At 31.4% G+C, this 15,391-nt stretch overlaps 1 protein-coding gene and 1 long non-coding RNA gene across 4 annotated transcripts in view; both read right to left on the bottom strand.

Moving 5' to 3' along the window:
* Window positions 1-464: 464 nt before the first annotated feature.
* Window positions 465-3,140, bottom strand: LOC134690266 (inversin-like). Its single transcript, XM_063550242.1, has 5 exons — window positions 3,021-3,140; window positions 2,359-2,460; window positions 1,698-1,799; window positions 1,212-1,310; window positions 465-590 (listed from the first exon to the last, which is right to left on the bottom strand). The coding sequence occupies exons 1-5, from the start codon at window positions 3,138-3,140 to the stop codon at window positions 465-467; spliced, it is 549 nt and encodes a 182-aa protein (XP_063406312.1).
* Window positions 3,141-5,040: 1,900 nt separating this feature from the next.
* Window positions 5,041-15,391, bottom strand: part of LOC134691493 (uncharacterized) — a 30,241-nt gene continuing 19,890 nt past the window's right edge. For 2 of the 3 annotated variants that reach the window (XR_010102148.1, XR_010102150.1), the window contains exons 4-7: window positions 10,295-10,372; window positions 7,539-7,621; window positions 7,278-7,301; window positions 5,041-5,130 (exon numbers count right to left, since the gene is read on the bottom strand). This is a non-coding gene — a long non-coding RNA (uncharacterized LOC134691493). The remainder of the gene's footprint in view (window positions 5,131-7,277; window positions 7,302-7,538; window positions 7,622-10,294; window positions 10,373-15,391) is intronic. The other variant, XR_010102149.1, reaches the window with a different exon arrangement.

Here is a 15,391-nt window from a genome sequence, read left to right as displayed (position 1 = left end):
CTCCTATATCTGTATACCCCATCCACACCTTCCTATATATGTATACCCCATCCATACCCTCCTATATATGTATACCCCATCCACACCTTCCTATATATGTATACCCCATCCACACCCTCCTATATCTGTATACCCCATCCACACCTTCCTATATATGTATACCCCATCCACACCCTCTATATCTGTATACCCCAGCCATACCCTCCTATATTTGTATACCTATCCATATCCTCCTATATCTGTATACCCCATCCACACCTTCCTATATCTGTATACCCCATCCACAACCTCCTATATCTGTATAGCCCATCCACACCTTCCTATAAAACTTTTTTCATATTTTAAGTTCAATTCAATTGATCATATGACTTACACTATAGTCTTTAAAAAAAATCCATTTGACCAACCATTTCTTATACATGTACATCATTTTAGTGATTCATTACTTAATAGTTGAACACGGGTCAAATTCTATAAAATATTACCTTATGTGTTGTCACCAAAGGACTGGCACCTCGTTTAACCAGACATCTTGTGGTCTGTGGATATCCCTCCTCAGCAGCATAATGTAAAGCTGTGTATCCATCTCTCTATAATATAACCAAATAACATGTAAATATTATGGACAATACTTTGTAATCAATATCAATAATATACAACATATCCTACAACTGACATTAAAACTTGTCTGATAAACTAAACAATGTTGTGTAATATAAATATAAACAAAATATATATCACATGAATCAGTGGTCAAAACTGAATAAAATGACCAGTCACACTTGTATTTATATTGTACATAAACAATAAATAAACATGTTTTGTTGTGAGATGTCAAAACTTCCATAAAACCTGATATTTTTAAAAAAATATTTTTTTCAAGAAATGTTTAAAATAATTAGATCAATGGATTCAGTAGAACAAAACAAGCAAAATGAGACCCCACTTTATATGATTCTTACAAATATTTGTTCATTAAAACTGTTTAATTAACATCAGGAATTAGTGTATCATTGTCCATTTTCATAAAATAATTTTTTTTGCGAAATATGAAAAAAAGTTATATTTTCTGATTCAGAACAATAATACGAGTAAAATGAGACCCCACTTTATATAATTATAACAAATATTTGTTCATTAAAACTGTCTTATTAACAACATGAGTTTGTGTAGATTAATAGTAATGTGATCAGACTAAGAAGATAACATACTGATGTGATGTTGATATTACATCCTCTATCAATGAGGAGTCTGCAGATCTCCAGGTCTCCTCCCACGACAGCCATCATTAATGCTGTCCGTCCATACTCCTGGAATAATACAACTGACATCAAAACTTGTCTGATAAACTGGACAATGTTGTGAAATAAATATAAACAAAATATATATCACATGAATCAGTGGTCAAAACTGAATAAAATGACCAGTCACACTTGTATTTATATTCTATATAAACAATAAATAAACATGTTTTGTTGTGAAATGTCAAAACTTCCATTAAACCTGATATCTCAAAAAAAAAAAATTCAAGAAATGTGTAAAATAATTATATCAATGGATTCAGTAGAACAAGACAAACAAAATGAGACCCCACTTTATATGATTCTTACACATATTTGTTCATTAAAACTGTCTAATTAACAACATGATTTAGTGTAGATTAATAGTAATGTGATCAGACTAAGTAGATAACATACTGTATCTGTGATGTCGATCTTACATCCTGTATCAATGAGGAGTCTGCAGATCTCCAGGTATCCCCACATGGCAGCCTTCATTAATGCTGTCTCTCCTCTAACCTGGAATAATACAACTGACATCAAAACTTGTCTGATAAACTGGACAATGTTGTGTAATAAATATAAACTAAAAGTATATCACATGAATCAGTGGTCAAAACTGAATACAATGACCAGTCACACTTGTATTTATATTGTATATAAACAACAAATAAACATGTTTTGTTGTGAAATGTCAAAACTTCCATTAAACCTGATATCTTAAAAAAATATTTTTTTCAAGAAATGTGTAAAATAATTATATCAATGAATTCAGTAGAACAAAACAAACAAAATGAGACCCCACTTTTTATGATTCTTACACATATTTGTTTGTTAAACCTGTCTAATTAACAACATGATTTAGTGTAGATTCAGTATAATTATTCATTTTAATAAAATATTTTTTTTAAGAAACATGAAAAGTAGTTATATTTTCTGTTTCAGAACAATAATATGAGTAAAAAGAGACCCCACTTTATATAATTATTACAAATATTTGTCCATTAAACCTGTCTAATTAACAACATGATTTAGTGTAGATTAATAGTAATGTGATCAGACTAAGTAGATAACATACTGTTGTGATGTCGATCTTACATCCTCTATCAATGAGGAGTCTACAGATCTCCAGGTGTCCTCCCTCGGCAGCCCTCATTAATGCTGTCCGTCCTCTATACTCCTGGAATAATACAACTGACATCAAAACTTGTCTGATAAACTGGACAATGTTGTGTAATAAATATAAACAAAATATATATCACATGAATCAGTGGACAAAACTGAATACAATGACCAGTCACACTTGTATTTATATTGTATATAAACAATAAATAAACATGTTTTGTTGTGAGATGTCAGAACTTCCATTAAACCTGATATCTTAAAAAAATATTTTTTTCAAGAAATGTGTAAAATAATTATATCAATGGATTCAGTAGAAAAAAACTAACAAAATGAGACCCCACTTTATATGATTATTACAAATATTTGTTTCGTTAAAACTGTCCGATTAACAACAGGATTTAGTGTAGATTCAGTATAATTATTCATTTTAATAAAATATTTTTTTTAAGAAACATGAAAAGGAGTAATATTTTCTAATTCAGAACAATAATACGAGTAAAATGAGACCCCACTTTATATAATTATTACAAATATTTGTTTATTAAAACTGTCTAATTAACAACATGATTTTGAGTAGATTAATAGTAATGTGATCAGACTAAGTAGATAACATACCTCTGTGATGTCGATCTTACATCCTCTATCAATGAGGAGACGACAGATCTCCAGGTATCCATCCGTGGCAGCCTCCATTAATGCTGTCTCTCCAATAACCTGGAATAATACAACTGACATCAAAACTTGTCTGATAAACTGGACAATGTTGCGTAATAAATATAAACAAAATATATATCACATGAATCAGTGGTCAAAACTGAATAAAATGACCAGTCACACTTGTATTTATATTGTACATAAACACTAAATAAACATGTTTTGTTGTGAAATGTCAAAACTTCCATTAAACTGATATCTTAAAAAAATATTTTTTTCAAGAAATGTGTGAAATAGTTATATCAATGGATTCAGTAGAACAAAACAAGTAAAATGAGACCCCACTTTATATAATTATTACAAATATTTGTTCGTTAAACTGTCTAATTAACAACAGGATTTTAGTGTAGATTCAGTATAATTATTCAACTGTCATGTTAATTTTTTTTTTAAGAAATGAATAAAATATTTATATCAATGGATTCAATAAAATTCTCTGAGTAAAATGACATCTCACTTTATATAATTCTAACAAGTATTTGTTGATATAATTATTAAATCTGTCTGATTAACATGATTCAGAATAATGATCAATTTTTTGAAAAGTAACTTTTTCAAAGAAATATGAAAAATAGTTACATTTCCTGATTTAGTACAAGGAGACAAACAAAATGAGACCCCACTTTATATGATTCTTGTCTAATTAACAATATAATTTTGTATATATTAAGGAATGTGGTCAAAGTGAAGCAATAACATACATGTGTGATATTTGTTTTACTTCCGCTGTTAAACCTTGGTGTAAAAAATGGTCTTGTAAAGAACTTTATCAACTATAATTATTATATATAAACAAAAACAATTAAAGAAAAAAAAATTTTCTCTCATTAAAACTGTTAAATTAAAAACAGATTTTGATTTAATATCGAATTCAGTATAATGATATACATATCAGTTTCCATACAGATTTATAGATTATCGGTTATCTCAACAAGATTAATTTTCTCGCTTGAGCCAGTCACGGCGAAAGCGAGAAAAGCAATCGAGTTGAGAAGACCAATGATAATCTGTTTATCGCTATTTTACCTATGACAACGTTGTCAATTTCATTAGCAACGCCACGTTGCTCCTTAGTTTCTAGCAAAACATTTCCATCTCAAGTGAGTAGCATGGTATGAAAATTATCACAAAAAAATATCAAAGGAAAAATGCACAAAATAGCGATAAATATTATTATATTATTTCAGAAGTAACTTGTAGTTATGTGTTTTATACTGTTAATGTACAATCTGTTATGTTCTGGAGTAACATGTAGTTGTGTGTTTTATACTGCTGGTGTACAATCTGTTATGTTCTGAAGTAACTTGTTGTTATGTGTTTTATACTGCTTGTGTACAATCTGTTATGTTCTAAGGTAACTTGCAGTTGTATATTTTATACTGCTGATGTACAATCTGTTATGTTCTGAAGTAACCTGTGGTTGAGTGTTTTATACTGCTTATGTACAATCTGTTATGTTCTGATGTAACTTGTTATGTGTTTTATACCGCTAATGTACAATCTGTTATGTTCTGAAGTAATTTGTAGTTGTGTGTTTTATATTTCTTATGTACAATTTGTTCTGTTCTGAAGTAACTTGTAGTTGTGTGTTTAATACTGCTTGTGTACAATTTGTTATGTTCTGAAGTAATTTTTAGAACTTTGTTTGTTTTATACTGCTTATGTACAATCTGTTATGTTCTGAAGCAACTTGTTTTTTATTTTTTATACTTCTGTTATTATAGTTCTAAAGTAAATTGTTGTCGTGTGTTTATGTACAATATTCAACATTTTGAAGTTACTTGTAGTTTTCACTGTTCTTTAATTTTAAGTTACATGTAGTTTTGTGTCTTTTTTTTGTTCATGTACCATAAAATGCTGTATCTTCAAATGATTTTTCTATGAATTATTAAAATAAGGTAGTTTTGAATGTGACTATTTTACTTACATCTCGATAATCAATGTCTGCACCATTCTGTAGGCTTAATTTTAAGGCTTCTATATCTCCATCCCTAGCAGCTGTAGTTAGTTTCTGTAAGTATAACATAGAAATTACATTTAATCTTGATAATCAATGTCTGCACCATTCTGTAGACATAATTTTAAGGCTTCTATATCTCTATTCCCAGCAGCTGTAGTAAGTTTCTGTCAAAAAACAGACAGAGAGGAATTCTTTAAATATCATATAATTGTTGGGAATTTGCATTTTATATTATTAAGAAAAACACCAAAAGTGCACACACTGAAATGTCTCGCCTTCTTTTCTAATCATTGATATTATGTTGATAGTCCTAAATAAAAAGCTTTATCACAACTGTCACATAAACTTAACATTAACCAAGAAAACTAAACATTGACCAATGAACCATGAAAATGAGGTCAAGGCATGTACAGCTAACAATTCTTCCAAACAACAGATATAGTTGACCTATTGGTTATAGTCTAAGAAAACCAGACCAAAACACAAAAACTTAACACTGAGCAATGAACCGTGAAAATGAGGTCAAGGTCAAATAAAACCTGTGCGATTGACATATACATCAAAGAATATTTCCATACAGCAAATATAGTTGACATATATTGCATAATGTATTAAATAAAAAGACCAAAACTCAAAAACTGAACTTTGACCACTGAACCATGAAAATGAGGTCATGGTCAGATGACACCTGCCAGCTAGACATGTACACCTTACAATCATTCATACACCAAATATGGTAGACCTATTGCATACAGTATAAGAAAAACAGACCAAAACACAAAAACCTTACTGTAACCACTGAACCATGAAAATGAGTTCAAGGTCAGATAACACCTGTCAGTTGGAAATATACACTTTACAGTCCTTCCATACACTGAATATATACTAGATCTATTGCTTATAGTATCTGAGATATGGACCTGACCACCAAAACTTAACCTTGTTCACTGATTCATGAAATGAGGTCGAGGTTAAGTGAAAACTGTCTAACGGGCATGAAGACCTTGTAAGGTACACACATACCAAATATAGTAATCCTATTAATTCTAATAAGAGAGAATTTAACATTACAAAAAACATTTTTTTCAAGTAGTCACTGAACCATGGAAATGAGGTCAAGGACATTGGACATGTGACTGACGGAAACTTCATAACATTAGGCATCTATATACAAAGTATGAAGCATCCAGGTCTTCAACCTTCTAAAATATGAAGCTTTTAAGACATTAGCCGCCGTCGGATCACTATCCCTATGTTGAGCTTTCTGCGACTTAAGTCGCAGGCTCAACAAAAATTGTTAACCTTCAAAAAATTATTTTTTTATAGAATCATGAACTAGATTTGGCATATCCTTGATTTTTCTTTCTTGTAGTGTTTTCTGGACTTTGACCTTTGTCCTTTTAAAGACATGTAATACACTTAGTCCTTTAGTTGCCCCTACTTTTGTCCTTTTGGAGACATGTAGTTGTGTTTCATTCACTTAGTCCTTTAATTGCCTTTTGAAGACATGTAATTGTGTTTCATTCACTTAGTCCTTTGATTGCCTTTTGAAGACATGTAATTGTGTTTCATTCACTTAGTCCTTTAATTGCCTTTTGAAGACATGTAATTGTGTTTCATTCACTTAGTCCTTTAATTGCCCCTTGGTACTGACTCATCCTTTTTTATATCAACTAGTAGAAATCTCTCTATTAACTTACATAAAGAGATACATATATAAATGTATGTAGACTGAATAAATGTAGATGTCACTGTGGGATATAATAAAGCAATGAGACTGTAACCTAACAAGACAAAAAGTGTGTTGTATCAGTCGGCTCTTTATACCATAAAATAGATTGGTCTTATTCAACTCACTTGAACTTAACAATGGCAAGGGGAGATAACTTCTGTATTATTTTTTTTTATGTAGAAAAATTGTCCCAATATTTTTTTCAAATAACTCTACAGACCTACTTAGAGTTACAAATAAACAAGGATTCTGAAGGTACTACAAAAATAATACACTATCTCCCACCACTCACTTTTAGAATCTTTTTTTCACCTTCCACCTTGCTTTGTCCCAGTTTTGTATTTTTTTGTTTTTGAAATTAGTTTGGTAGTTCACTTAGAATTCTACTAGTTTTTACTTGTATCTAATTGTACACTAATGGGGAACAAAACTACAAATGACAAGAAGACTATTAAGTAAATCTTACCTCATTCCAATTTTCCATTATAGCCTAAAAATAGAAAAGTAAAGTTATATTTAATATATACTGTTGAGTTTTAATTGAGGTATTTGTGTTATTGTCAATTGAAAAAAACATGATCACTAAAAAATACTGACCTAATATTTCTATCTTCTTATTTCATTCAAATAATATATAATAGCATTGAAACAGTCATTTATCTCAACTTTTCTGCACTATTTAAAGTTAATGAACTGAACTCAAAACCTTAAAAATCTAATCACATACCTGAATGAGGTACAAATGTATTCTACAAGCAGGATGTGACTCTTTCCATCAAACACCAGAACATGTATTGCACTTTCCCAGATCTAAAAATTTCAAGTTTTATTTACCAGCATTAAGACACACATAAAGAACAATATTAAATATCATATTGCAGCTTCTCAAAACACTGTCTATGATCAATTATTCCAGTCACATTAAATTCAATCATTTTTTATTCTGTATGTGCCTGTCCACAGCCAGGACCTATAATGTAGTGGATGTAGTTAGAAGCTGTGTACCATATTTGTTTTTCCTTCATTGTTGTAGTACAAAGTAGGCTGTTGATGTTGATGTCTAGGAATAATTGTATCATTGTTAATCATACCACACCTCCTTAGGTAACTTCAAACTAGACAAATAGACTTGTGTCGCTGCATGCAAGTGATAGGCCATTTCTGGAATCATGTCTTTCACCGGAAAATATCCTCAATTTCGCACCCTTTTGTGACATCATTTACCAGATAGAAGGTGGGCCTGTATCCCTGCTCTATTAAAGTTTCAAGCATTTTCAGAATCGTCATTCTGCAGAGTAGTTTAGAAATAATTTATTTTCCGTAAGTACGCAATCTTAATTCCCATACCACTTAAGGGAGAGTCACCAACTTATTAAATTTTAATTCTCCAAATATTTTGTGCAATATACAATCAAACTTTTTCACCCGTTCGCTCAACATGTGTTGGAAGTGACGATGCCTACATTTTAGTTATGTGGTGATAGAAGTCATATGACAGATTCAACTAACTACCGTATCCCGGAACTGGCCTATTGAGGCAACATATTCACTGAGGCATAAATGATCACTCCCTTACATCATTAATTATAAAGCCAAGAAAACTTTCATGAAAATTTTCTTTGTACAATGCACAACAGAAACTACAAGAATGTGTCCATAGTCATGAATCATGATAGTACATGGATGCCCCACTAACCCTATCATTTTCTATGTTCAATGGACTGTGAAATTGGGGTCAAAACTCATAGGGAACATGTGTAAGAAGTTTCAAGTTGATAGGACTTCAACTTCATCAAAAAATATCTTGACAAAAAGCTTTAACCTGAAGTGGGACAGATGCATTTTCTATGTTCAGTGGACCGTGAAATGGATTCAGCTCTAAATTTGGATTGTGATTAAATAGTTGACACAGCATAGGTTTCTGACACAGAATGAATGTGGTCTAATGAACTTAAAATATTTTTTTTGCCTTTGAGCAATTCACTATGCTGTTGAATATTAATCCTCTCAAAAAAATGTTTGAAGACATTTTTTTTTTATTTATGAAATCTACAATTGAAAATATTTGCTATTGCACAATACTGTGCAATTGAAGATTTCTTCCTATTGCGTAATACTGTGCAATTGAAGATTTCTTGCTATTGCTGAATACTGTGCAATTGAAAATTTCTTGCTATTGCACAATACTTAATATAATAATTTTGGATCCTGATTTGAACCAACTTGAAAACTGGGCCCATAATCAAAAATCTAAGTACATGTTTAGATTCAATCAGCATATCAAAAAAGCCCAAGAATTCAATTTTTGTTAAAATCAAACTTAGTTTAATTTTGGACCCTTTGGACTTTAATGTAGACCAATTTGAAAACGGGACCAAAAATTAAGAATCTACATACACAGTTAGATTTGGCATATCAAAGAACCCCAATTATTCAATTTTTGATGAAATCAAACAAAGTTTAATTTTGGACCCTGATTTGGACCAACTTGAAAACTGGGCCAATAATCAAAAATCTAAGTACATTTTTAGATTCAGCATATCAAAGAACGCCAAGGATTCATTATTTGTTAAAATTAAACTAAGTTTAATTTTGGACCCTTTGGACCTTAATGTAGACCAATTTGAAAACGGGACCAAAAATTAAGAATCTACATACACAGTAAGATTCGGCATATCAAAGAACCCCAATTATTCAATTTTTGATGAAATCAAACAAACCCTTTGGGCCCCTAATTCCTAAACTGTTGGGACCAAAACTCCCAAAATCAAACCCTACCTTCCTTTTATGGTCATAAACCTTGTGTTTAAATTTCATAGATTTCTATTTACTTATACTAAATTTATAGTATGAAAACCAAGAATAATGCTAATTTGGGCCCTTTTTTGGCCCCTAAATCCTAAACTGTTGGAACCAAAACTCCCAAAAATCAATCCCAACCTTCCTTTTGTGGTCATTAACCGTGTGTTCAAATTTCATAGATTTCTATTCACTTTTCTAAAGTTAGAGTGCTAAAACTAAAAGTATCTGGACGACGACGACGACGACGACGACGCCAACGTGATACCAATATACGACCAAAAAATTATCAATTTTTGCGGTCGTATAAAAACTACCTTGACCAAAAACTTTCACTGGAAGTGGGACAAACGGACGGACGAAAAACGTAATGCCCCTAGGTGGGGCATAAAAACTGCTAACAAGCTACAACTCAACATTATCAAGCTGTTCATCAAATATAAAATCTTTCTCTTCCATAGAAGTCAAGAAAAAGAAATTTTCATTGTAAAATAAGTGTTGTATAATTTCAAACTATTGGTAAACAGGAAGTGGAACTGCTTACAGAGTGTATTGTTTAAACGCACCACCTCCCACACTAAAGGTGAACACAATACCACAACACCCTGAAAGATTAACGAGGCAGTCTTTATGGATTGATTGTTTTTTTGTAATCTTAAAAAACATATGTTATACGATACATACTAATTAGATAAATACTGATGACTGTACCTCTGAGGTCAGCCTATTTTATAAGTAAGGTTGTGTCGTCATCTCAAGTACCTGTGAAAAATAACTATAAATCATATTTGCTTGTTTAAGCCTGTTATATGTAAAATATATGTATCATTTAAAAATACTTCATTGGTACTTTTTTTATAATTAACTGTTATGAATGTTCCTTATAAACATAGAAATGTTTGTGTGTTATCTCCCTGTTTCTTATAAAAAAAATCATTGTTTGTGGGTTATCTCCCTGTATAAACATATCAATGTTTGTGTGTTACCTCCCTGTATAAAAATATCAATGTTTGTGGGTTATCTCCCTGTATAAACATATCAATGTTTGTGGGTTATCTCCCTGTTTCTTATAAAAATATCAATGTTTGTGGGTTATCTAGATCTCCCTGTATAAGCATATCAATGTTTGAGTGTAATCTCCTGTTCCTTATAAACATATCAATGTTTGTGTGTTATCTCCGTTTCTTATTAACATATCATTGTTTGTGGGTTATCTCCCTGTATAAACATATCAATGTTTTTGGGTTATCTCCCTGTTTCCTATAAACATAACAATGCTTGTGTGTTATCTCCCTGTATAAACATATCAATGTTTGAGTGTTATCTCCTGTTTCTTATAAACATATCAAAGTTTGTGTGTTATCTCTCTGTTTCTTATAAACATATCATTGTTTGTGGGTTATCTCCCTGTTTATCAATGTTTGAGTGTTATCTCCCTGTTTAAACATATCAATGTTTGAGTGTTATCTCCCTGTTTAAACATATCAATGTTTGAGTGTTATCTCCTGTTTCTTATAAACATATCAATGTTTGTGGGTTATCTCCCTGTTTCTTATAAACATGTCAATGTTTGTGGGTTATCTCCCTGTTTCTTATAAACATATCAATGTTTGTGTGTTATCTCCCTGTATAAACATATCCATGTTTGTGTGTTATCTTCCTATTTCCTATAAACATATCAATGTTTGTGTGTTATCTCCCTGTATAAACATATCAATGTTTGTGGGTTATTTCCCTGTATAAACATATCAATATTTGTGGGTTATCTCCCTGTTTCTTATAAACATATCAATGTTTGTGTGTTTTCTTCCTGTTTCTTATAAACATACAATGTTTGTGTGTTATCTCCCTGTATAAACATATCCATGTTTGTGTGTTATCTTCCTATTTCCTATAAACATATCAATGTTTGTGTGTTATCTCCCTGTATAAACATATCAATGTTTGTGGGTTATCTCCCTGTATAAACATATCAATATTTCAATCGGAACAACTCGGCGTTTCTGGTTGCACGAAGAAATAACCTCGTATGCATTAGGCGGAGGAATCATTGTCCGGAAAATTTTCCGATTCGATTCAAAATTATATTTATTCGACTGGACTGGTACATTTTTTTTAACACTACTGATTTAACTTGCTCCTGTCCGGAAAATTTTCGGATCTGATCGAATTTTATATTTTTTCGACTGGAATGGTACAATTTTTTACCATTACTTATTTACTTTGCTCCTTCTTTCGCGCCAAAATATTTGGCAGAGTTAAAGTTCTTGATTCCTGTGATATGTAACCAAATTAAAGCGCCACCTGGAGGATAGAACTTCTTTGTGTCACGGATCACTACAATTCCGGCCAACAATTTAAGAAGAATTTCTCCGTAGTGCATACGAGGCTATTGTACTGCGTAGCGAGAATGGCCGAGTAGTTACGATTGATTAATATTTGTGGGTTATCTCCCTGTTTCAATAAAATAAACTGACATGGGTAAATTCAGTAAAAAATCTCCCATTGACTTTAATGCTAATCTATGTATGGAATTAAATGTATACCTGATTTACCTTTAGAAATTGGAAACTTTCATATAACATTCATGAAAGTACAAATGTAGCCCTATCTTTTGCACTAATAAAAACATAGGGTCATGCGGCATTTTGGGGCATTCACATGGCCTTGTTTACAAACAATGTAGATTTGCACTGAATTCCTATACTGACCCCCATTACTTTTCAACCCTGTAGTAAAAACATTTAGTACATTCAGCATTTTTTTTTTTTTTTTAAACTCTAGTTTTGATCCATCTGCCAAAAAATATTTATTACAAACATTATCTACCAATCAGAAGAACATATGACTTCAGTGTTATAAAGAAAGCTCTCCCCTAAATGGGCTGTCCCTGATGACATATACTTATTTACTGAATTTACCCCTATAAGGGACTTTTTTACTTCTTTTCCCACTTTTTTTGTAATAAACATGTAAGGTATCCAATTTTCAAGTTTCAGTTTCAATACAACATTCATAAATGCTTAATTTGTAAAGATAGAGCAAAATGTATACTACAGCCCATACTGCGGCCAATATAAAAAAGAAGATGTGGTATGATTGCCAATGAGACAACTATCCACAAAAGACCAAAATGACACAGACATTAACAACCATAGGTCACCATACGGCCTTCAACAATGAGCAAAGCCCATACAGCATAGTCAGCTATAATAGGCCCCGATAAGACAATGTAAAACAATTCAAACGAGAAAACTAACGGCCTTATTTATGTAAAAAAATTAACGTAAAACAAATATTTAACACATAAATAAACGACAACCACTGAATTACAGGCTCCTGACTTGGGACAGGCACATACATAAATAATGTGGCGGGGTTAAATGTATATTTTGTATATAAAGTTGCACATTGACTGTTTTTAAAAGAATGGTGTTAAATTCATTTTTTTACATAAATAAGGCCGTTAGTTTTCTCGTTTGAATTGTTTTACATTGTCTTATCAGGGCCTTTTAAAGCTCATTATGCGGTATGGGCTTTGCTCATTGTTGAAGGTCGTACGGTGACCTATAGTTGTTAATGTCTGTGTCATTTTGGTCTTTTGTAGATAGTTGTCTCATTGGCAATCATACCACACAGGGATGATTCCACTATATAGTTTAGGGCCGCTTAACAGCCCTTAAATCCGCCAGCGGCCCCAAAAAAATGTTTGTCAATATAAATTCCCAATTCAGGAAAATAAAACAAAAATCAGTATTTCCAGAAAAGTTTCCGATTACGGCAACTATAATTTTTCATAGTTTGTCGTCAAAACATAGTAAAATCATGAAAATCCGGATAAAAATGCTGACTATGATCGCATTTTATTAACAACTATTAAATTATGTCAACATGAGGTAAACAATTTTAGCGGGCGGATTCAATTGAAGTTAAAATGTTATGAGCGTATGTGGTCTTGTAAAAGTAGATCGCTCAGCAGGTTGACAAAAAATATGCTTTTTGTCAAAATGGGTGTCAAAACAGACCTCGGCAAAGAGCAAATTTTATATAACATTGATGAATGAATTTGATGGTAAAAGCAGATCGCCCAGCAGAGCCGGTTATGTTGATTAAAACTTGTTTTGTAAAAGAAATTATTTTATATTTTGCTCTTTTTACCGCAAAAGACAAAAGTTTGAGCGTTTTTGAAAATAATGTTGATGATAGACCATTCATGAAATGAGACCCCCCCCCCCTCTCTGAAATACGATGTCATCATAATGGAACTGTTTCAAAAGAAATGAAAATGATTCATATAATTTTAAAGTTCACTGGTTCAATTGCTTTAAATAACTTATCAATTAAGCATATATATATATACTTTTGTAATTGCTCTTCTTAATTCAACAATTGGCCAGTTCTATTTGAAATACATTTAAAAAAATTTCACTGGTTAATATGGCAAGCCGTTTTGCTATTGAATCTAACTTCTAATATCTCATAAACTTTTTAAGATATCTTATATAATAGTTCATTGGATATTTGATATAGTTTGAAAGATATCTTATAAAGTTTATAAGATATCTTATATAGTTCACGAGATATCTGAAATAATTTATGAGATGTCTTATACATGTAGTTTATAAGATATCTCATATAATATTCTTAATATGATATCCAATGAACTATATAAGATATCTTATACAAAACATATTTATAAGATATTTCATATACTTTCAGATATCTTAAATAAATCTTATATATTATATGAGATATCGTATATATTATGAGATAATTTGAAATTCGAATAAATAGCTAAACGGCCTGCCATAGGTTTATGTTAGCTGGTACTTGTGGTATATATGTTTTTTGTAATAGGCCTTATTTACCAAAGTTAAGATTATAGTGCATCATATGCAATGATATTCATGTATTACAACTTCCCTGGTCTGAATCCAATAATTTCTTCAATCAGGGTACAGAAGAAATTAACTTAATATTCATTTTCCGTTTTTACAGGAAAATGATATATTATTTCGTCTTATATTGTATGCATAAAAAAATCCCAATTGGGATAAAAATTCCCAATTTGATATTCAAGGGGCCCATTTGTAAACACCTGGAATCATCCCGGATGACTTAATCAAAGAGATGATTGCTCTGAGGGATACGATTGCCGTTGTTTCATTGACACATGTATAGCATGTAGCTGGATAATATTAATTTCAAAACTAATTTAACTGCACATGTAAAATAGTTACAAAATAGCCAATCCCGGATAAAAGTGTAACAATGTTATTAGGCCTATTGTGTTTTATTTTTGTTCTATCAATTCCAAGTTTACCTTCAACAGCAGTCACTGAAACTCGGAGTGAGAGAATGAATTCTAGGAGGAACCCCATTCCTAACTCTTTAAATATTTAATTTCCTTTGGGTCAGTGATCATAACTCCTTTCCGTACACATTTATTGGATTAAATTGCTATCGTTTTTAATATAATACGACATTCATTGACAGAACGAGCTAATCATGAATACTCGACGTGTTGTGATTCAGAATTTTCGGAAGTTAATTCCGGAAGGGAGACAACTCGAATCGCTAATGTGGAAGACTCCATTTCGCCTGAAGTGGTGTTCTACGATGCGGACATTTATTTTAATTTAAATGATGCATATGATTTAAAATTATGCAACAACAATAACCCTCAATAGCAGACATACATAGAAAAGATCACATGAGTTAAGAATTAATTAATTGAGAGGGGAATCTAGAGCAACTATTCAATCTAAAACCCCTTGAAGT

Source organism: Mytilus trossulus, chromosome 11, assembly GCF_036588685.1.
Source record: "Mytilus trossulus isolate FHL-02 chromosome 11, PNRI_Mtr1.1.1.hap1, whole genome shotgun sequence".
Lineage (NCBI taxonomy): Eukaryota > Metazoa > Mollusca > Bivalvia > Mytilida > Mytilidae > Mytilus > Mytilus trossulus.
This window is presented reverse-complemented; position numbering and strand designations above follow the sequence as displayed.